The sequence below is a fragment of the Chlorocebus sabaeus genome, chromosome 3 (genome assembly GCF_047675955.1).
Source record: "Chlorocebus sabaeus isolate Y175 chromosome 3, mChlSab1.0.hap1, whole genome shotgun sequence".
NCBI classification, from domain to species: domain Eukaryota; kingdom Metazoa; phylum Chordata; class Mammalia; order Primates; family Cercopithecidae; genus Chlorocebus; species Chlorocebus sabaeus.
In genome coordinates, this window is record NC_132906.1 from 8,264,300 (window position 1) to 8,287,556 (window position 23,257).

At 40.0% G+C, this 23,257-nt stretch overlaps 1 protein-coding gene across 7 annotated transcripts in view; it reads left to right on the forward strand.

Moving 5' to 3' along the window:
- Positions 1–23,257, forward strand: part of MTUS2 (microtubule associated scaffold protein 2) — a 636,712-nt gene that overhangs the window by 275,071 nt on the left and 338,384 nt on the right. For 6 of the 7 annotated variants that reach the window (XM_037986864.2, XM_037986863.2, XM_073013118.1 and 3 more), the window contains one exon: positions 2,458–2,655. In XM_037986864.2, the coding sequence (XP_037842792.2) occupies positions 2,458–2,655 (198 nt within the window). The remainder of the gene's footprint in view (positions 1–2,457; positions 2,656–23,257) is intronic. The other variant, XM_007960038.3, reaches the window with a different exon arrangement.

Genomic DNA, 23,257 nt, shown 5'->3' on the forward strand with positions numbered 1-23,257 from the left:
ATGAGATTAATCTGCTGGAAGGAAAGACCATTATATAGTAACTCAATGTATGATACAGGTACCATTAAATTTACAAAAATTGTATTCACAGAGAGTTGGGGGCAAAGTATACTTTGCAAGTTATCTAAACACACACACACACACACACACAAGCACATGCACGCGCATGCACACACACACAGGCACAAACACACAGCCCATATGTGTCTTTATTAAAATAAAGATCTGGACTATGAGAAAGGGAAACCTGGAAAACAATTTAGAGACTGGCTTCCTGTGTACTTGGGATCCTGTGCTGCTTGTCCTCCCCCTCTCTACATGTTCCACTGCTGCTTTTCTACTGATGAAATCAGCAATAATGGAATATAAGTAAGTGTCGAATAAGATAAATTTCTTTTTGAACATGTTCAGTGACTTGTCTTATGTAATGATTTAACAAACTTAGCTTTCATTCTTAAGTATTAAATGTTTACTGCATGCCTAGGTACTCTTAAAAATTCTGAGTTTACCTTTTCTTCCAAAATATAGGTTGTTTTTCAGAAAAATTATTTTGTTCATATTCTCTTCATTTGATTTTGCATAATTATTGATTAACTAGGTTAGAAAGGTTATAGATGACTTAAAATAGTATCAAAATGTAAATGGATTTAGAGTATGCTTATTGTTGAAATTACATCTGATGTTTAGCAACTCTTTTCCTGTTCTACAGACATCATCCAAAATCAATTTGGCGTAAATTCACTGTGAACATGATATCTGATATATAGGGATATTTTCACTGTTCTGGGGACCTGAACTAAAAATATTCAAAATAATGTGAGAACAACAATGTGGAGTCATTAAACGTGGCATAAATTGCTGATACAAATGGGCCGTTACCACTTGCTAGTGTGTTGTTTCTTCTTTTTCATAGTTGAGGTTTTGTTTTTTGTTTTTGTGCTTTTCCCAAGCACGAGGACAGGTTTGAGTTGGGAAGATTTGCAGCCCCAGCTCCTTGCTTCTTTTTCCTTTGCGCTCACTCGGTTCCTCCCCATCCTAGTCCTGACTCAGGCATCAGGAACCCACAGCTGTGCAGCTTCTGCCTTTATTTGGACACACGGCTCTCCATAGCCTCACTTTCGGGGGAGCTGCTGGTAGAGGAAGAGGTCCTTTTCTGTGTGCCATTTCGACCCAGTGTATCATCTATTGCCGTTCTCTGTATTTCCACACATAGATGCTTTCTAATATGTGGTTTCTTCATGGATTTATAGACATGGAATTTTTTTTTCAAATGGGTCATTTAATCTAAATCCTCGTTTAGTCTGAAACCTGGTAAATATTTCACTGGATAATGAAGAGTTGAATAGCATAAGAATGCCACTGAATATTGGGTATATAGGCACTCATGGTAAATATCCCTGCTGGTGAAAGTTGTTAAAGGAATCAGTGAGGACAGTTATACAGCAGTACAGCACATGAGGAAGCTTGGGCCTTTTAGATTTCCTATTAAGGAGCATGTGTATATTGACAATATTCTGATTCTCTCTGGTGCTGAGAGCCTTCTCGTAGTGTTGTTATAATCATCACAGTTGCTATTGCGGGAGCCTGGCTCAGACTTAGAGTATGGGGATGCTGAGATGCTAGATTTATAACTTGATGCCTTATTATTTTAAAACAAGCTGACTTTGCACATATCTGGGAACTAATTCTGAAGTTTGGATTGACATAACAGATAGTGGGAAAAGGAGAAAAGAAATCTAACATCAGTTTGAGCACATATCAAGTTCTTGTGGTATAAGCAGTCATATTTATACTAGATTTGCAAAGTTAGTGTTATCATTCCCAATCTTTACATGAAAGGAAACTGGCTCTAAGTGTTAGGACAAGGGCTTGAGATTACACAGCTTGTCATTGGGAGAGCTGATATTCCAGCCTGGCTTGTTCCATAGTCTACACTGTCTCCTCCTCATTCCTGCAGCCAACAGACGGTTAGATGATTCTTTGTACATGTTTTTCATAAGACTTATTACAAACTGCTTAAAATTACTAGTGAACAGTCACCACAGTGGTTGTTTGCCCACTGTATGTCACAATTTAAGGTGTGTCTCAATTTCACAAATCTGGGGTAACTTGCAACGATAACTATTCACTTTCACTCGTTGTCTTAAGCATTTGATACCTTTTCTTATGGCCTTAAGATAGAGTTATTTGTCTTCCTCAATTCATCTGCCTAAGTAGATGGTAAACTTGTCCAGGCCCGGGCTGCACCACCTCCTCTCTGAGTTCTCTGAGGCACCTGACCCACAATATAAGGGGCCTTTCTCTTCCAAGGTCCATTTTAGATGTGTTGAATCAAACCTTGCAAGATTAATTTTAGTCTGTTTTATGATAGAGCTGGGTTTGAACTCACAATTGTGGAATTCTTTAACTCATTATGAACTGAGAATAATTTTTTTATTTTATTTGGGTTCATTTTAGCAGATTTAAAGAAAGCTTCCAGTTCAAATGCTGCAAAATCCAGTCTCCTGAAATCTGGTCTCCGTCCTCCTGGATACTCACGTCTCCCAGCAGCCAAGCTGGCGGCGTTTGGCTTTGTCCGGAGCTCCAGCGTCTCCTCAGTCTCCAGCACCCAGTCCGGGGACAGTGCACAGCCAGAGCAGGGCCGGCCGGCCACCCGTAAGTGGGATGGGGCAGGGTGGGATATCTGCACTGAATTAAAACCAGTGCACCTGTGTAACTGTGTGTCATTTCCTTTGCATGATTGTTTAAGAATTCGGATCACCTCCCTTAGCTTCCCATTGTTGTGTTATTCATCTACTGAAGAAAAATAGCCCATTTACACCATCAGTTATGGGGAATTAGTGTGCTGGGAAAAAAAGATTGTAACCTCCTCTTACGATGTAGAAAATGACTCATCCAGAGACAGATTCCAACAGCCCTTTGCTTTGCAGATTCTAGATAAGAAATCACAGAAAGATCCAAGAAAGGTGTTACTACATTGTGCTGTCATGAAACATACTAGATATTTAATATTAGCTGAAAGAATCATTTAGTCACCTGTGATTACCAGTAATGCCTTCACACTGTCAGAGCACTTGACTGGATTTCTGAAAGTTAAATAAATAATGTTAAAAGTAGCAAAGCACTGCCAAGCTTCTTTAAGGCCATGCCCAGGAAGGTCCCCATTAGCCAAGATGATGCTGTTAGAGGCCCGTTTCCTGAGACTGGTACTGTAGACTGCATTTTAAAGTTTGAATTAATAACCTGCAGAGCACGTTACAACAGCCGCTGTCCCTGAGGAAGATCTGGAGGTTTCCCATTCAACTGTGCCTTTGATGACCAAACTCCATCTCAGTCTCCACTTCAAAGTCAATGTTATTGGATGGGAAACCATGACATCTAAGATGTTGTTTTCAAGACCTTGCCAGAGGCCCAGGAAAGTCTTAGAGGTTTCCACGTAGAGAGTTGTTTTGAAGGAGTTGTAGAAGTTGAATCAAACTGGAATAATATGAAAGAGAGAGAGAGAGATTGATTGATTGATTATTTTGTCAGTTTCTTGTCCAAGCTTGTTTATTCTCTGTTCTTTCTTGAGTTTACAGAGATGATGTGTGGAACATTTGCATAGTTCTAAATTTTGGTCTACTACCTCATTGTTTCTAAAAGTAATACATTACATTTCCCTTTGTCTTGATGTGTTTGTAAGCAGTTTCTAAGGGTGTTTTCTGAAGGTGCTGTAGCTCAGGCCTGCTTTCACACAGGATACATTTAAGGAATATCACTGTAATTAGTGATTACATCATTACACAGTAAGTGGTCTCAAAATCTGAAACATGAATGTAATAAAGAACTGGTTGCAAATGTGTAATTCATGTTTTTAGAAATGCATGTGCATATTAGCAGTCTGAGGATTTTAAAATACAGGAGCAACTATTTATCATGATTTTTATTAATAAAATTCCCGATGACATGTTCCTCTTTTAGAGAAAGTAGTATGAAGGAAAGACTTATCCTATGATATATATCTTTTGAACAAAGGAGTTAGATTTTGATGTCTTAAAAAAAATTCACCTCAAGGCGAGATGAGCCATGTCCACACAATAGCAGCTTTTGCTGACCGAGAGCTGACAGGTGTGGACAGAATAATTGCAGGTGTGCTTAGGGCTTTTCTTCTCACCTCTGCTTCAAAGGATACTAGAGAGGGACCCCTGAGCACCCAGGGGATAAGAGCTGTATGTGCTAGAGAAAATAACTCCCAGTTTAAAGACTTCATATTAAAAGTGACATTTTTATATGAATGTCTATCCAGAATTGTTTTCTATTTTAAGAGACATATGTTAGAATCGATTTTTAATTATCTGCTACCTACTATGTGTGTAATTTTTACTTCACCAATAAATCACAGAAAAACCTCCCATGAATTTGAATTGTCTTAAGTACTACTAAATCATTATATCTATACTTGTTATTAGGTGTAATGTCAAGAAACATTTTGTTTCTATTCTTTAGTGAAGAGATGGTGCTTTGATGGCAGGGAATAAACAAAATATGAAGCTCTTGAGAGAGCTGAAAGTCCTTAGATCAGCTTCTCATATGGTATATATCTTTCCAACAAAGCTTTCTTCTCCAAGCTTGTTCATTGTCTGTTCTTTCTTGTGTTTGCAGAGATGATGTGTGGAAAGCTTTGCTGGAGCAAAGCTTTGCTGGTTCAGCTCATGGAAATAGCCAATGTGGTATTAGAATTGGTCCCTTTTTTCTTCTTGGAAAGCTGGTCTTTTTGCAGACACTATTTTCACATAGGATTCATTTAAGGAATACTGCTGTAATTAGGGATTATGTCATGCAGAGTAGATGTTTCAAAATCTGAAACACGAGCATGGTAAGGATCTGTAGTCACACATTGCTTAATGATGGGGATATGTTCTGAGAAATACGTTGTTAGGCAGTGTCTTCATGGTGCAAACATCATAGAATGTACTTCCGCAAACCTAAATGAGATAGCCTACTCTACACCTAGGTGATATGGTATAACCTTGGCCCCTAGGCTACAAACCTGTAGAGCATTTACTGTACTAAATACTGTAGGCAATTATAACACATTAGCGAGTATTGGTGTATGTAACAACATCTAAACATAGAAAAAGGACAGTAAAACTATGAAAAATCGTGGTGTTCCTGTATAGGGCACTTAAGCATGAATGAAGCTTGCAGGAGTGGAAGGTGCTCTGGGTGAGTCAGAGAAGGAGTGGTGAGTGAATATGAAGGTCTAGGGCATCATCATACACCTTTATATGATAAACCAGGGCTATCCTGGAGGCCTGGTTTATACCAGCAACACCCCAAACATGAGTACGATGGCTAAGACACCACTAGGCAATAGGAACTTTTCAGCTCATTTATAATCTTACAGGACCACTGTCATATATGTGTTCTGTTGTTGACTGAAGCATCGTTGTGTGGTGCATATGGTATTTGCAAATGTATAATTCATATTTGTAGGTGCTTGTGCATATTAACAGTCTAAACAATGTCCACACTGACTGTGGCATGCTATATTGGAACACTTTTAAGTGGCTCATTGTGAATTCATGAGTGTTTCCTAGGCTAGCCTGGCTCTCCTGGGACTCTTCCTTGCTGTTTCCCTGGGTCCTGAGGGGCAAGTGATGATGAATGTGGGAATCGGAGCCCCATGCATCCCCCTGGACATGAGATGGCAGGACCATTTGGGGTCTCAGCTGTTCCATGTGGAGTCCCCATCCACCCTGGGCTCAGGCTTCAGGCCATTAGCCCAACCCCTCTGAGCAGAGGCTTTCTAAGTCCGGTGCCCTTCTGTGTCTTTTTACCTTTTCCACAAGGTTCTGGCAGATGAGACAGGCACAGGGAAATGAATTATATGCATAGGTCCTCAGAACCTAAAGGTGTCTTGCCATCCAGTTTACCACCCATTTTATAGCTGAGCAAACTGAGATCAGGTTGACCTGCCCTGGGTCCTGGGCTGGTGTTCTTTCTACTCTGTTTACTTCTGAAAGCTGCCATATACAGGGTAGATATGTGCATGCTTTGAATATACTTTCTTTCTTTTAGTAAAGCAAATCATAGAGTCAGAGCTGACTTGAGAGGCCCCTCAGACTTCCCAGGTTGTCAACCAGCCCCTGCGGGAACACTCTAAGTGCTAGAGAGGGTTCCGCTTTACGCAGAAGCCACCTCTGAGGCTCTCATTAGGAAGTGCTCTGTATGAGTTCAGGTTGTCTCCTTGTAATCTTCAGCGAGTAGCCACAGTTCCTGTGGACTCACACAGCACCTGCATGTGTATCGTGCCCCCAGGAGAGCCCCAGGATAGCATGCCCTTCATTCCCTTACCAGTTTGTCACGTGAAGATTATGAGGTTGGCCCATTTTGAGCCTCGAATAAAACTACAAATTAAATTAGTGACCCATAGCTTTTCAAAAAAATATTTACATTGAAGGAGGGAATGTAATTTTCTAACTTAGAACTTAAGCATAAGCTTAACATCATAGGTCTGACCCAAGGTGTGGCTCCTTAGTTCTTTTATAATGTCCAGAGATGGAAAAAAGATCCAGAGATGAAAAAAAGATCCCAAATATAGTTTAGGTGATAGAAACTTACTGATAAAAATAATGACTGTGCTGTAGAATTTAGAGTCGGAAACATACTATTGCCTAATGTATACAGGTTGTGCATCCCAAATCAGAAAATCTGAATTTCGAAATGCTTCAAAATCCAAAATTATTTTGAATGTTGACACAGTGCCCAAGGGAAATAGTCACTGGAACATTTTGGATTTTGGATTTTGGGGTTTGAGATGCTCAACTGGTATAATAAAAATATTCCAAGATCTGAAAAATCCCAAAATTCAAAACAATTCTGGTTCCAGGAATTTTGGATAAGGGATACTCAACCTGTACTTGGTTATCACATTAATCAGTAATTAGGGATAGACTTGATTTTCCCAGTGGGTAGGCAGATGTGACTTAAAGTCAAAACCTTTGGGAACATGTGCGGAGGGAAAATAGGATGACGTAGGTTTCATAAATTAATCATTAATGAAAATAGATCATATCACCCAAGGATAGAATAATTTATGTGGAAAATCCTATGTCATCATGTATTCGGAATAGCACTTCATTTACTGGGTGCCCAAGAAACAGAAAATATCTATCAGAGAAGTACATGGAGAATGTGGTATTTGCAGCTTTCCTTTCCCATTTCTCTTCTTCCTCTCTTTTCAAATACTGCCATACTGCTGTGTGTTCTCCATGGCATAACCTAAGAACAGAAATCATGGGGCAAAGAATTTGAAAAAACAAGTAAAAAATAAAAATTAGAAGTTTTTCTTTTTTTTTTTTTCTGCCGTACAGAAGTATTCAGATGATAGGGAAGCAGAGATACAGCTGGGGAGGTGGGCAGAGAGGCTGAAGTTCGCCTAAATAATCCTGGCAAAGGATGTATGTTCTCAGAGCCTGCAAAGTGGCATGAAGTGGAGGGTTAATTTCTGATGAGGATATCAGGTCGTTTCTCAGAAGGGATCGTAAGCCAGACCGCCTTTTGGAAGGTGGAATGAACTCTAGGAGATCTTTGGTAAGGGAGCGGTGCTGTTGATGGATTCAGAAAACTTCCTGAATCTGAGAAGCTGCCATTCCCGGTGTAGCCTGCCACTTCCTCGTGGTGCTGTTTGTCTCCTGGGTGCTGAGCCCACATGTTTGAGCTCCCCAAGATTTGTTCTCAGAATGTGTCTGTTCAGGTCTCTCTAGTCTTCACCTTGTCATCTGATCCACAGTTTCAGCCCTTAGCAGTTTGGACACAATGCTCATATCTATATCTCTAGCTCTGATGTCCCTCTAGAACTACTCACCTGCATTTCAAATGAGCCATCAAGTATCTCTAACTGGGTATCAACTCACCGCAAACTGAACACTTTTTCAGAAAACAAATTCTTCACTTTTTAGTACAAACCAAAACCTTCTCTGGAAGTTGCTCTATCTTTTAATGGTATCTGTGATCTCCTGGCAACCCAGACTGGGAATTTCAAAATCAGCTTTATGTCATGCCTGCTTTTTATGGGGAGGGGGGGAGGGAGGAGACAGAGTCTTGCTCTGTTGCCTGGAGTGCAGTGGCACGATCTTGTCTCACTGCAGCCTCTGCCTCCCGGGTTTAAGCAGTTCTCTGCCTCAGTCTTCCGAGTAGTTGGGATTACAGGCGCATGCCACCACACCCAGCTAATTTTTGTATTTTTAGTAGAGACAGGGTTTCACCATCTTGGCCAGGCTGGTCTTGAACTCCTGACCTTGTGATCCGCCCACCTCAGGCTCCCAAAGTGCTGGATTGCAGGTGTGAGCCACTGCACTTGGCCATGTCATGCCTGCTTTTTGCCTTATTTTCTGTTCACTCATCATTTCTGGTAAATTCTTTTTCTCTGGCACTTACCCCATCCTCATTCTTCTCTCTCCTCATCTCTGTTAAAACTGTGGTAGTGCTCACCTGAGCTATTCCTGGCGTACCTTGGCTTTCTAATCCACAAAGTACATGGTCCTTGGTAATTTTCTCTTTGACCCTGTTTCGATTGCTGCATGGTGCCCCCATGCCTGCTTCACCTGTCAGACTTCAGGTCCTCCATGACCTGGCCCTCCCACCTTTCCTGCGTACCATCCTGACATATACTCCCAACTAACCAAATGTGAGTAACAAAAATGTGTTGCTCACGTTTTTTTATGAGGGCTTTGTGCTTTCCTGCCTTTTGGTTTTGATTTAAACCATTCATCTCTGGAATACACCTCCCCCAGCTTTCTATCCCTACCCCCACCACCTGCCATCTCTCTCTGCAGATTCTATCACTTTTAGGTACATTTCAATTTTTACTTCCTCTAAAAATCCCTCAATGTGATTTTTTTGTTCCTGGAAACCCCTAGGGCTCTTGACTTGTATCACTTTTATTACCTACTAGCTGTTATAGTTATTTGTTTTTATGTCCTCTCTCCCCTACAGACTATAAGCTCTTAGGGGATGGGGGCTATGCCTCTTAATAATTTTAGTATCTCACACACTAAAGGACACTGTCCTTTACAATAGTAGAATTTTAAGGGAAGTTCTCTCCCAATAGAAACTTTTTCTCTTTATGTAAGGGCATGGAAAAAGAGATTTTTGACTTAGGTATCTTTGAGAGTATTTTGTGTTGGGAACATATTACTTTATTCTTGGATTTTGATAGTTGATGAAGCTCATAATTATGGCTCTCACAGTTTTCGAGGACCTCTAAAATGCCATTTTTATTGACTGTGGTATACATAGAGATAATTTACCTAAGTCAAAGAGTAGAAAACTCTTTGAACTCTAATTATATTCAGAGATAAACATCATAAAGACTGATTAGTAGTCTCACAAGTGTCCAGTAACCTTTATATCTCCTTGCATATACTTAATTGTTTTTAAATAATTGGGCTAAAACCCTACTTTTGAGGCTATTCCTGAGAGAATTTCAAAATTTCCAAACTTAGATGTCTTGATTTGACGAGGTTAGATATTCTCATTAATCAATTCTCGGCCTTTTGGCTAAGATCAAGTATAGATATTCTCATTAAATTCTAGAGTTTTATTTCTTGTTTTAATATTTAAAATAAGTACGTGTTCTTTTACTTATTGAATAGGATTTGGGTTCTGGCGATAATAATCTGAAGTGGAAAATTGCTAGCCTTTTGGAAGTCTAATCAATGAAAATGAGGGTTAATATGAAAGCTTTTTGCAATGTTAACTTTAGGGTGTACACTGATGAATACTATAAAACACATTTACATACATAACACATTTGATTTTCTACGTCTGACATGCATTTTAAATAAGATCAGGGTTGACAAGAAATGTTATTAATAACTCTTATGGAAACAGCCATTAACCCATCTCATGTTCATCAGCAAAGAGAGAGTCATTTTTTATTCATGGAAAAAGCAGCCGAAGGTGGCTTGTGAGGTCAGACTTCAGAGAAGCCATTGCCTGTTTGATACTACTCTTAATGATGTCTTTGTTCATTCTCTTCAGAAACACTCAGACAATGATGATTTCCACCCAGAGATAGGATTAGATTGCAAGCATGTTTTGTTTTATTTTTAAGGATGTTGGCCATTTCTGCTTATAAGATAAACTGAAGGTTTGGGGAACATTTTTATTTGTAGTACACATAATGTCTAGTTGAACTGCTTCAGTTTTCTTGGCTGGCTTGTTTTCTGAAGATTAGATTATCTGCTTTCCCTTTCCTGATCCTACATTCTTTTATTCTATGTGGTAAGCATAAGCTCAGCACCGGGGCTGCCATGACCTGGAGAAGGGTAAGTCCTCACTAACCCTTGCAGGGAGTGGGGAGACAGGGTTATGCACATACAGCCATGCAGGGAAATGTTAGCAAGGCTGTGATTGAACCACACAGCATGTGGTGGGCAGGGGAGGGAGGAGGCACAGGAAGGGGGAAGTATCCGTGCACCCTGAGTGAGGTGAAGAAAGACCTCAGGCCCTGCAGGTCCTCTCCAGGCTGGCTCAGCGCTACTGCGCCATTATGTCTTCAGATGGAATTCTTCTACATTGGTTTTAGGTAATTGACAACCTTCTGAATTTGCTATAAAATACTCCACCAAAGGGGGAAAAAAAAAACTATAGGTGGGAGAAGATAGGTGAAAAAAGATTGACAAATATTTGAAAATATTTGAAGCTGGGTGATGGAACCATGAAGATTCATTGTACTCCTTGACTTGTTGTGTATGTTTGAACATTTCCGTAGAAGGTTAAATTCCACCTTCTCTCTGTATTCGTTTTTATTTCTTTTTTGTTTTATTTTATTTTTACATTTAGTGGTCCCTGGAAGGCTCTTAGACAACCTTTTTTTTCTTCTAACCTTTTTGAATTATAACAAAGATTGTGTATATTGACATTATGATGTTTTGATATACATATGCATTGTGAAATGAGTACTACAATCAAGTTAATTAGCATATCCATCACCTCACATAGTTACCTCTTCTGTGTATATGTGTGTGTATGTGTGGTGAGAACATTTAAGATCTACCTTCTTTGCAAATTTCAAGTACATAATAAAGCGTTATTAATGATCAACCTTATGCTGTTTATTAGAGCTCCAGAACTTACTCCTCCTGAATACCTGAAACTTTGAACCCTTTAACCAATACCTCCCCATACTGAAGAGATGATACAGTCGTGGTGAAGAGTGCAGACTCCGGAGATATACTGCCCGGGCTCACATCTCACCTCTGCTGTTTGCTAGCTTCGTGACTTTGCGCAAGTTACTTAATTTTTCTGTGCCTGTGTTTCCTCATTGCATAATAATAATAATATTAATAATGATTAAAATAAGTTAAACCATCAATAGGGTCGATGGGAGCATCAGATGGAATTAATATCTGCAAAGTACTTAGAAAAGGGCTTTGCCCAATAATAATAATGTTTCTGTGGGCATTTCCATCCATTGGCCATGTGCGTGAGGATTCAGAAGCTCAGTTGGAAGATGACCATGATAGATTAATGTATCTCTCATGGAGGAAAGAAAATGCTTCCGCTGACATCTGAGTCAGGCACATGACATATATTCTGGTTCTGAATTTTTATAATCACCTCGCACATGTATGGTGAATAGCCTTCTGAGTGAGTGTTAAGCTAAAAAGCATCATTTCTGAGACATGAAAGTGGAGGTTGATCGTTTGATTTTCATGGCAATCTCTTTCTTCTGAGTTGTACACTTGTGGTGGTTTGGACATTGACAAAATATAGACAATGAAAATCATGTTTTGATTTCTTTATTTACCTTTAGCACATTACCATTTGAGTGAATATATTCACTTGGCTTCCCTGTAAATGAAACATACTTATGCAAGGTGACTAATACATTAATCTAAGCTGATGGCATTTAAAACCTCTGCTCCAAATAGAAAGTGAGAATTGGATCTGATTTTATTTCTGTGCCTTTTCAATGTCTGTTGGAAGAATGGGAACATTTGATTCACAGTACTTAAAGGGCTTTGCACAGCTTCTCATTTTGCTGGAGCCTAATTTCCATTGTATTAGGGCTTACTTTGTCAAACATCTCAACCCAATTTGGGTGGGTGAAAAAGAGAAGAGTGAGAACAAAAACTAAAATAAGCTTCTGATTTCCTCTGGAAATGCGGAAGTCAAACAAATGTCACTGATGGATTTCAGTATCTAGTTCCCTGGAATCTGTAATTATGAAATTTAAAGTATTCTTTATGAGAAAAAAATAGAATCATTTTTACTGAATCTTGCTGTTAATTTTCCCAATTATTCCCACACATTCAGTTCTTTCTCTTTCCTGTTTTCTTTGCTTCCTTCCCACACATTTACAAAGGAGAACACTTTTTTCTGAGTATTTTTGAGCATTGCCTTTAATAAGTGAAAATATTTTCTTATTGCTTCAGTAACTCCTAGTTTGTCCACCTTAACTCAGATATCTGGATCTAACTTAGAAATCATATTGTTTCTCTAGAGGTTTATAAAGTTTGTAAGTGCCATATTCTAGGATGTTCTAGCCCATTCAGTATGTTTAATGAAGATAAGATACCGGGAGCTATGGAAATCATATTTTAGATAAGAAATATGACATATTAGCATGTGTAAGATGCATAAACCCCAGCATTTTCAATAATGGAATCGTCTTTGGGAAAGTCAGTTAACCTTACTGGACTAAGATTTTTATCATGAAGTTCAGAGGGATTGGATTAAATGAATTGACCAATTTGGGCTCTCAAGAGCTGGCATTCTGTGACTTTATTCTGTTAAAAAAAAAAATGAAACCATTTATGGTCTTAAGTAAGGAATAATAGAATTGTATTCAAGGAAAATTAGTATGATAATGGTGAATAAAGTAGTTTGGAGAAGGGAAACTGGGCATGAGACATCTTGGTTCTGCCAAAATTAATGATGCTTTCCCTCTGGGCCAGAGTTTACTTTTGTTATTTTTTTCATTGTCTTAATAAGATACAAATTTTAGAACAATAACAGAGAACAGTGCAAAGGTTTTACTGCCTTGCTTTTTTCTGTAAAATGCAGAGCTATGAGATGCTTGGAAGTTATTTTCTTGCTCTAGCCCTCTCTCTAATGCCGAGCATCTTGGATTATTAGTCCGGTACCAGAACAAAGATGAGGAGATGCAAGGAGGCGGAAAGGAAGAGGAGGAAACATTTTCATACATTTTATTGCTTTTATCTTAGCAGAAACTCTAGGTCAGAGGTCACATTTTGTCACAACTCTAATTTCACTTGAGACTGTGGCAGAGTGAGAATATCGACAAGCAAACAAACATAGCTTCTAGATGAATCTTGCTTCTCATGGGAACTTTGCCAACAGTACGTGCTTTCTTGCATTGTTGTAACATGTGCAGGCCGTCTTCTGGGAAGGTTCGTAAAAACCCTTGTGGTATTTTTCTGAAGGCAGTAGACAGAGTGAAGAGATTGATAATTTCTCCTTTTTTTTTTTTTTTTGCAAGGAAAAAGAAAATAATTTATATGGTTATATCAGAAGGTTATTTGGGCTCCTGTAACAGGCAGCAGTTAGCAGGAGAGAGTTAATGGAAGCCTGACCTAGGGGGTTACAATAGGAATGATCGAGTCAGAAGGTGCTGTTTCACACTGTGTACAGGATTGTACAGGGGCTTTGATGAGTTTTATTGATGGGGCTTTGATGAGTCTGGGTATGGTCATGTTGAGAAGCATTCCTATAACTACATCCAGCAGACATCCATTCCTGTAACTACCTCCAGCAGATTGGGGCTGAAAATAAGGAGAGTAGCCATGGAAAATAAGTGATGTTTGGAATTGTGACTGACATCATTGAGGGAGTGCCTGCAGAATGAAATGGGAAGAGGGAAGCTGACACATTGTGCAGGGAGTATCTATCTAGGTTGTGGGGGTGGGAGACGGGAGACAGCCGGAGAAGGCTTGGTCAGCGAGGAGGAGGCGTGTCAGCATCACCAAAGCTGAGGGAGAGAGGTTTCTGGAAAGAGATGGCTGGTCGAGCCATCTGTGCTGTGGTGCTGAGATGTTTCGATATTGAGGAGAATGGATCTGCAGACTGTGACTAAGATGTCACTGGTAGCCGGGCGTGGTGGCTCACACCTGTAATCCCAGCACTTTGGGAGGCCGAGGCAGGCGGATCATAAGGTCAAGAGATCGAGACCATTTTGGCCAACACAGTGAAACCCCGTCTCTACTAAAAGTACAAAAATTAGCTGGGCGTGGTGGTGCTCGCCTGTAGTCTCAGCTACTCGGGAGGCTGAGGCAGGAGAATGGCTTGAACCCAGGAGGCAGAAGTTGCAGTGAGCCGAGATCGTGCCACTGCACTCCAGCCTGGCAACAGAGCGAGACTCTGTCTAAAAAAGGAAAAAAGAAAAGATGTTACTTGTAGCTTTGAAGTAAGTTTTTAACAAAATGTGTGAAGGCAGAAATCAGGTTACAAAGGGGTAAGGAAGGTAAAGGTGGAGAGTGTCTACTACTGGTGAGAAGTGTGGTGATGAAAAGTGAAAGAACCGTAGCAGGAGAAGTTAGTTTGTTTTGTGTTTGCTTTTTTTTTTTTTTTTTTAAGCACATAAGAATGCTTATGCTCTGAGGAGAAGGATCCAGTAACCAGGGAGCAATTGAAGATGAAAGCAAGTGAGGATGGGAGATAGAGCAATTCCTGGGGCAAATAGGAGGGAATGCTATTAAATATACAAGTGGCGGTATAGCCATGAAGACAGAAACAAAGGCATAAAGGATGACAGCTGAGAAATTTTGGACAGAGAAGAAAAGGCTTCAAGGAGGTCATATCAGGTCGCCTCCTTTGTCCCTGGTAATTAAGAAGTAGAGTTTTTGCAGAGAGTAACCATGATGGAATTGGATATGGGATTACATAAAGAGGCAGGTAATGGTTCTTTGAGTAATACACTGAGTCAGTAAGAGGTGCACGGGGAAATTGCAGAGTTGCACAGAAGGCCCATGTGAGGTTAGAAAACATGATTTTAGACTGGAAACAATCTAATGGATTTTAGGGCTGTCTCCAGTGATGTGGTGGTAGATCTCACGTCTCTCCAATTTTTTCCCCATTCATGATAATTTGTAGCAATTAAACCTCCAAAGTGAATATATAATGTTTGGAGCTTGGAGTCAAGTGATACATACAACTCCATGGAGGCAGAGGTGCTGGTTGAAGAGGGGTGTATGGAGCCCTGAGCCTGCTCTGTCTGCCTCTTCCCCTTCCCTGTCCTTTCTACCTCCACCAGTTACTAAGGGACTCCATGCAGCACAGTTGAAAATTGCTGGCTTTAGGGCAAGTATGCCTACTTACCTCAAGAACTAGAGACAATTCACTACTATAGTCAAATTGCCAAGAAAGGCATTTTCTTACTTGCTGGTTTGTAATGGGGCCTTCATGTGTCTTTAGATCAACTCTGCCCAATCGAAATTTCTGCAGTGTTCACCTTTGCTCTTGATACAGTAGCCACTAGTCACATGGGGCTAATGAGCCATTGAATTGGGGCTGGTATAACTGAGGAGCTGAATTCTAAATCTTATTTAATGTTAATGACTTTATATTGCCATGTGTGGCTAGTAGTTCCCTTATTGGATAGTACAGTTCTAGATTGGATTGTCGGTTTGGGTATAACAAGACTTCTGACAGTAGCATCTTCAAGATTCATAATGGCAGTTATTTCTTCCTTCATGTGGAGCTACACCACATGAATTCCTAAAGACTGGAGCTTTAGGGTCCTGGGCTGGCGATACAGGTTGGATGTGTGTCCCTACCCAAATCTCATATTGAAATGTAATCCCCAGTGTTGGAGGTGGGGGCCTGGTGTGAGGTGATTAGATAACAGGGGTGGTTTTCTCATGAATGGCTTAGCACCATCCCCTTTGCTATGTCCTTGTGATAGCAAGTGAGTTCCCCCCAAGTCTGGTCATTTCAAAGTGTGTAACACCTCCCCCAATCTCTCTCATGCTCTTGTTCGCACTATGTGAGACACCTGCTTCCCCTTCACTTCTGCCATGTTTGGAAGCTTCCTGAGGCCCTCCCTAGAAGCAGAAGCCGCTATGCTTCCTATACAGCTTGCAGAAACATGAGCTAAGAAAACCTTTTTAAAAAAAAAAAAAAATTACCCAGTCCCAGGTACTTCTTTATAGCAATGTGAGAACAGACTAATAAACCGTTGGTGACATAGAGCTAATGAAGATCTCACATTTTCACTTTAAAGCTTTGTATAGGAGTTGGGACTGGGGATACTTTTCTAAGACCATAGATGCTGTCTTTATCCCTGATTGCTTATTTTACAACTTCATACCATTGAGCAGAAGACTAGTTCATAGAAGACGGAATAAATCATCTATTGTGATCAGAGCCATATCCTCATGTATAAGAACAGCAGAGCAGACGTAATTTGACATTTTGTTCAAGATACCTTCATAGTGTATAAATATAATAGTTTCACTCTAGGTAGGTAAAGTTGGACAGACAAGAGTAGGCGGGGGAGAGAAATACATTAAGTCAAAGGAAAGATGGAGGAGGAGGTAAGGAAGGAAAGTGAGGGGCTTGAGGTGCAGATAGTAAGATGGTCGTGGTGGGGAATAACTGAGAAGGGAACAAGGAGCCATTGGTACTCTGTTGTCCTCTTCCTAGTTTTCTTGAAGTCCCCTGTCCAGCTGCTCGCTTGCCCTGCCCTCCCCAGGCAGGGATGCAATGAGAGTCACAGCTAACACCTCAGCTTGAGGCGGTTCTTGGGATCTCTTAAGGTGTGGAAATTGTGGAAATTTGTATTTTCAATTAAGGGCAATGCCAGATTACTTCTGAAATACTGTTTAAACAGAAAACTTGTTTAAGTGGGTGCTTAGATAAAAAGGTAACTTTGTTTCTGTGGCATACACATCTTACCCCCATGAATTTGCCATGCAGATGACAGAGCTATTAAATTACTGCAGGCACCTGCATTGCACATTCTTGAGCCAGAGCCATCTGAACAGAAAGTACTACAAGATGTGAGAGAAATGTACAGGATAAATGAAGTGAAATGTAGATTTTTTTTATCTGCTAGCAGGTACCACTAAAATGAAATATTGCAGACATTGTGATTAAGAATGTCTAGATCTTATTAATACAATAACTGCCATGAATATGTCTAGTCAGCTAACAGACTAGACTAGGTGAATGTGGTAACTTTTCGACGCTAAGCTGATGCATTCTGTTGAATGTTCTTACACGGTTGAATATGTGCAGGTCGTACGTTTGTGAGACAGTTTTACCTCCTTTGGTGATGTCAATAAAATAGCTTCCCCAACTGGAGTTTGAATATCAAGGAGTGCTATATGAATGTATGAATTTGGCATTGGCATCTGAAGGCTCCTTTCTGGCTAGTTGTAAGGGTGATTTTGACCAGGCTGCATGTCAGCCAGCCACATATTCCAGAGTAACCAATAACCAGAGTCACTAAAGACTAGGCATTGTTCTTTCTCTGTTTTCTTTAGACTTAGTTCATCTTGTCAAAAAATCATAAGAAAAGATAATTGATTTAAATATTGTAAAGATTGTAAGCATTAAAGATAACATATCTTTGTATCTAATAAATTGTTCATAATTACATATGAAAATATAATTTATTGATTTCCTTTAGCTTCACAAACCTAGGGAAGGAGAGGTGGACTGGTAGCCAGGACCACTGGGCCCTACCTTCAGCTCTTAAAACTAACTGGCTGGGTGGCCTTAGGCAAGCTAATTTACTCGTTTGGGCCTCAGGTTCTTCATCAGTAAAAGGAAGCATTTGAACTCAGTGATACTCAGTGTTCACTCCAAATGATTTTTTAAAAAGAAGTATTATACATGTTAAGCTGAATTACAGAATGCGTGTGTTTATTCTACTTAATGGTGGTGGGGCCATAACAGGTATGATATCAACCAGACCCACCAGGCATTATAGGATTGTTGCTGAGTCTTCGCTGTATTGGTATGTAGATCTCTGTGAATAATGTGCTGTTTTAACTTGGAGCACACTGAGACGTAAATAAAATATGAGCCAGCTTCCATAAATCTGCTTCCATGCCTGGCCCCTAGGCCCCATCTTCTCTGTTGTGCTAGGGGCTGTGTGGGGTTCCATTCAGGTATCTGTCAGGCAAGTCAGAACTTTATGAAGACAACAGGGATATATTGAGAACAACTAAATCCATAAGATAGAATTAGATGTATTAACTATGTATTATTTTTACCCTAAATATATGCAACAAATTTAGATTATGTGTGGTAGGTTTTGTCTAGTTCTTCCTTCCTAAGGAGCTGGTGAGAACTTTCTCTCAATGTAGCCAAGACCTTGAGATTTGGCTTTCTTATATCAGGGGCCTTAGTCTATAGTTCTATTATGTACATCAGTTCTTCCTTATCCATTCCTAAGGATGAGTTCTAAGACCCCCAGTGGATGTCTGAAACCTTCAATGGTACCAAAGGATACATATACCATGTTTTTTCCTATACATACATACCTAGGATCAGGTTTGATTTGTAAATTAGACACAGTAAGAGATTAAGAACAATAATAATAAAATAGGTAATTGTGGTAATATACCAGTCCATCACTCTTCTTGCACTTTGGGGCCATTCTTAAGTAAAATAAGTGTTCCTTGAACACAGGCACTGAGACACCACCACAGTCCGTCTGAACACTGAGATGGCTACTAAGTGACTCAGGGTAGGCAGGGTTTACAGAGTGAATCTCCCAGACCGAGGAATGATTCCCATCCTGGATGGGACTGAGCAGTGCAGCGTGAGATTTCATCTTGCTACTCAGAATGGCGTGCAATTGAACACTTATAAATTGTTATTTAAATTTTTCACTTAATATTTTTGGACTACAATTGGCCCTGGGTAACTAAAACCATGGATAAAGGGAGACTCCTGTACTAATTTCAAGTTGACTGCAAGTATAGTGTTTCTTCCCAGCATTGCTAGGTAGAGTTACTTCTTCCAAGAAGTTCTGAAAGATTAACTCACGTCCTTCCCCTTTTCTGGGAGTATTTCTTTACTGTGTCCATGATACTTTCTCTAGTTTGAGTACTTGGTTCTCTTTTTGTGTGCTGAGGTTCTGTGAGCAAAGAATGAGCTATTTTACAATCCTTTCCTTTCTGGATAGCCCCCTCAGCTTGGGTGTGAGGTGAAGATGGATGGGTTTCTCTGGATGCTGCAGTCACAGCATTTTGTGTCTCCCTGCCTGTTGTGACCGATGCGGACTTCCAGTTAGCACGCCCTGCCGTGGCCTGACCAGGCACCGGACCCCTGTCATTCTTATCACCTGTGCATGAGGACAGAGGGCCACCGGCAGCTCCAAGAGCTGCCCTCCTACACATCTTTTAGTGGCTTCCATGCTTATGTTAAGTATTAGCAGATGCTGGTGCCCCTCCCCACTCACTCTCGTCGGTGTTCAGGGTTGAGAATTAAAAACATGACCACAGTAATGCAGGGCTCCTCCATGCCATTCCTGTGCATGAGTGTTAATGTATGGATGTAAGTGTGTCTACGTGCACATACTCCCCACCTCTTGCACAGATAAGTGTGACAGGAAAGTGGCCACCCAAGGATCTCCCACCACAGCTGTTGTGACAGAAAGCTGAGGGGTGAATTCTTTTTCCAGCACGATTTATTAGAAAATGTGTATGGCAAGGAGTTGACACATCAGACAGCTGCAGCTGTCAACTGCCAACACCCATTTACTCCGACCCCTTTGATTAGAAAACGAAAAATGCCACCACACCTCGGGCCCTGTCAGCCGCAAGGTGTGCCTCTAAGGTTGGTGCTGACACGGGAGACTTCTGTTGCCTCTTGGAAGGTTTGTTAATGAAGGAAATGAGCCAGGGCAGACCCTGTCACGATGGTTTCACTGGAGAAATGTGCTAATTAGGCTGGAGGTCAAAGAGCTGCTACTGTTTCAAGCAGGTGCTATTAGTTTTGTGTGCAACAGTGGCTCCGAAGGTGCCTGAAAAATAGACCAGGTCTCCCTGGTTTTTATTACAATTAAGGAAAAGACGTGTTCTCTGCCTGGAGCCTGGTTACTCATCCAGGAAATACACGTTGCCTTGAGAGAGTCCTGTGTATCTCTTGGGCTCTCTTCATAGTCATCAGTAGCTTCCTTCTTCCCAAGCCCTTGTTTACCATCACAGAAGCCTAGAATAGTGATACTGGCACCCTAGATATTATCCAGGTGACCACAGACATTCCACAGAGGAGGAGACGGATGCCAGGAGAGGTGAGATAACTCTTATCACCCTCCCAGGGTGAGGTTAGTGATGGACACTCCGATGTCCTCATCCCGTGATGCACACCAGGGTGAGAGGCACTGAATGTGGCACCATGGCTTATTGGAGGAGGCATCCATGTGTAGCTTGAGTCTGAGGATGATATTCCATTGTTGAAGTCCTACAACATATTAATAAATTGGCAGCCAACTAGACTCTCAGTGTCCTATGATCTTCCCTCTGCTGAGTGCTCATGGGAAGCTGAGTTCAGCTGCCCCACGTTCGTGGGAGTCTGTTAGCAGCATGTCGGTACTGGCTGAGGTTCTGTGTGAGCGATCCCTGGAGAGCAGTAGGGGTAGAGTGTGAGTAAAGTTTGTGTGTTGAGCACAGAAATTGGCACGACCTTGCACTCCTTCCCAAAGACTCAAGGGAGGCAGCATGCTGGGCAGGACAGTGACTAGGACTGTAGGAGACTGCGCTTCTAGACACTGACTTGCGCTGTCACCTTGGGCAAATCACCTGATCCCTGTGGGTGACACTGTCCTCCCTGTGAAGTGAGGGAGTGGACGGTGAGTCCTGGGATGCTTTCATGGATCTCAGTTGTCTGGTCCTGTGACTCCAGAGCTGAAGATTTGCAGGATGCTTTAGCACCCCAGAACACAAGTTTGCTGCTTCTCACGTTTTTATTCAGAAACTCTAAAGAAAAGGCTCTTAATATTTCTTGTACGTTTTTCTCTGATCACAATTGGAGGACATACAAGATATGTTACCTATGTATATAGTATTATCAATAGAAATTCGTAATTCCAGAGCTATATATCTAAAACATACATTTTTCTCATTTAAGGAAATCTAAACTCTTATGGTAGTGTTGATAGGATAAAATCCTGAATCTCAGTACATAGATATACATCGGGCCAGATTAACTGAGGAATAAATTCCTCAAAACTAATTTTAACAATGTAAATAGTGGTGAGATTATATTGCTTTCATATAGTTTCTTTTAGTGCTGGACCTTGTGGACACTGCATAAAAAAATTGATAAATGGCTTAGTAAATAGTGGAAAGCAATTAGAGATCTACTATTAGGAATTTTAAGTTTGGAAGCATATATGACAAAAAGTTTTCATATATTATTTTATGTGGTATTTTGAAAATATCTCTTTTGTGAAATTTAGTAACGTAAAAACTTTAGTTCGTTAAGCATTATAAGTTTGATATATATATAAATTATCTGATTATGTTCTTCAGGTAAAAAGTCAACTAAAATTTTCAGGGAAAGATTCCAGTCTGATTCTGAAGACCTGAGCACCAGGAGTACTGAGGGCAGGAGAAAATCCCTGTTCTAGTTCAAGTAGTCAGGGAAGAGAGCAAATTCAACCTCCTGTGGCCTTTTATCCCATTCAGGCGCTTAAAGGATTAGATGGTGCCCATCCACACTGGGAGAGGCCATCTGCTTTATTCATCCACCAATTTAAATGCTAATATCTTCCAGAAACACCCTCACAGACACACCTAGAAATCATGTTTAATCAGCTAGCTGGGCATTCTGTGGATCAGTGAGTTTGACACAAAATTAGCAATCACAAGAATATGTTAAAGAACCTTTACAAATCAGTAAAAAGAATACATAAAAATATGTCATGTTCAATTGCAAAATGGGCATAGGCCATAAATGCACATTCATAAGAAAAGCGAAGCCAATATCCAACAAACTTATGATACATTTTTTGCCATTACAATTGATATCATAAAACAAATTAACCACAATATTATTAGACTGATGAAGATTGAAAAGGATGGCAATACATAGAGTATTGGTGAGTGTGTGGCAAACTGGGCAGTCTCATACACTGAAGTCAAAATCACAAATTGATATTACATTTAAGGAAGATACTTTACTAATATTTAAAAAAGAAACCTTAAAGGTATTCATGTTATGAATACCTTTCTTTCAAATAATTCCACATAAGGAATTACCTTGAGAAAATACACAGATGTATTTAAAACAATGTGCCTTCACTCTTGTTGTAATAGTAAAATATATTTTCACAAATATCCATAATATCCATGATTATTTAAATGGAAAAAATCAAGGCAGTATTATGCATGAGACTATTTTTATACTTATATATTAAAATATATAATAAAAGATAAATTCCTAGATTACTTTCCATTTTCATGTTAGTAGTTGGGATTATCGGAGACTTTAAAAAATGTTTATTCACTTATATTTTCTAAACATGGAGCATGAAGTAAGAAAAGAAAAAAGAATTTTTTTGGAAATGTATCGCCACTTAAAAATAAGAGAAGAATAAAAAGAAAGGGACTGAAAAGGCTAATTGGCCTGTAGTTACCAGGGGCCGGAGAAGGAGTTAAATTTCAGTGTGAAGTGAGGCAGGAACCCTCCACTGAAGGATGGGCTGATCCCCCTGGGGTCCGTGTGCATTGCAATTCCCTCTATTATTGAATTCAGTTCATTCTTGCAGTGGAGATCAAAGTCAGGCTGAAACAATCTCTACAACATTCTGACAAAAATTAAAAGATGAAAGAAGGCTGTATAAAATCATTGATACAGCAAGAAAAAGCAGAACCTGCTTATGTTCAGGAAAGATTATGATAAAAGCCACTTTTATAAGTCATGTCATGTTTTGAAATTGACAATACATGGAACAAAATGCCACAACACTCCCCTAACAAAGTGTCAGAGCATTTGAAATTTTGCCATCTTCCTGAATTTCTCAGGGGAGTGTTATTTCAGTGGTCATAAAATTCCCTGTAAGTCCTTATTACTTTTTTAGAGGTAACAATATAGTCATTTTATGGGACAGCTATAAGAAATAAGTCTCATTTATCCCTAAGGAAACTATCTTAGGATGAGCTCGACGGATGTCATTAGGCATGGATCCCTGAAAACATCTTTGATTGCTCTCATCCTAAAAATAATTACAGAAATATTGATTAAGAGCCCATTGCTTTATTGCTTTTATTCTGTGCTGGATACTTGAGTA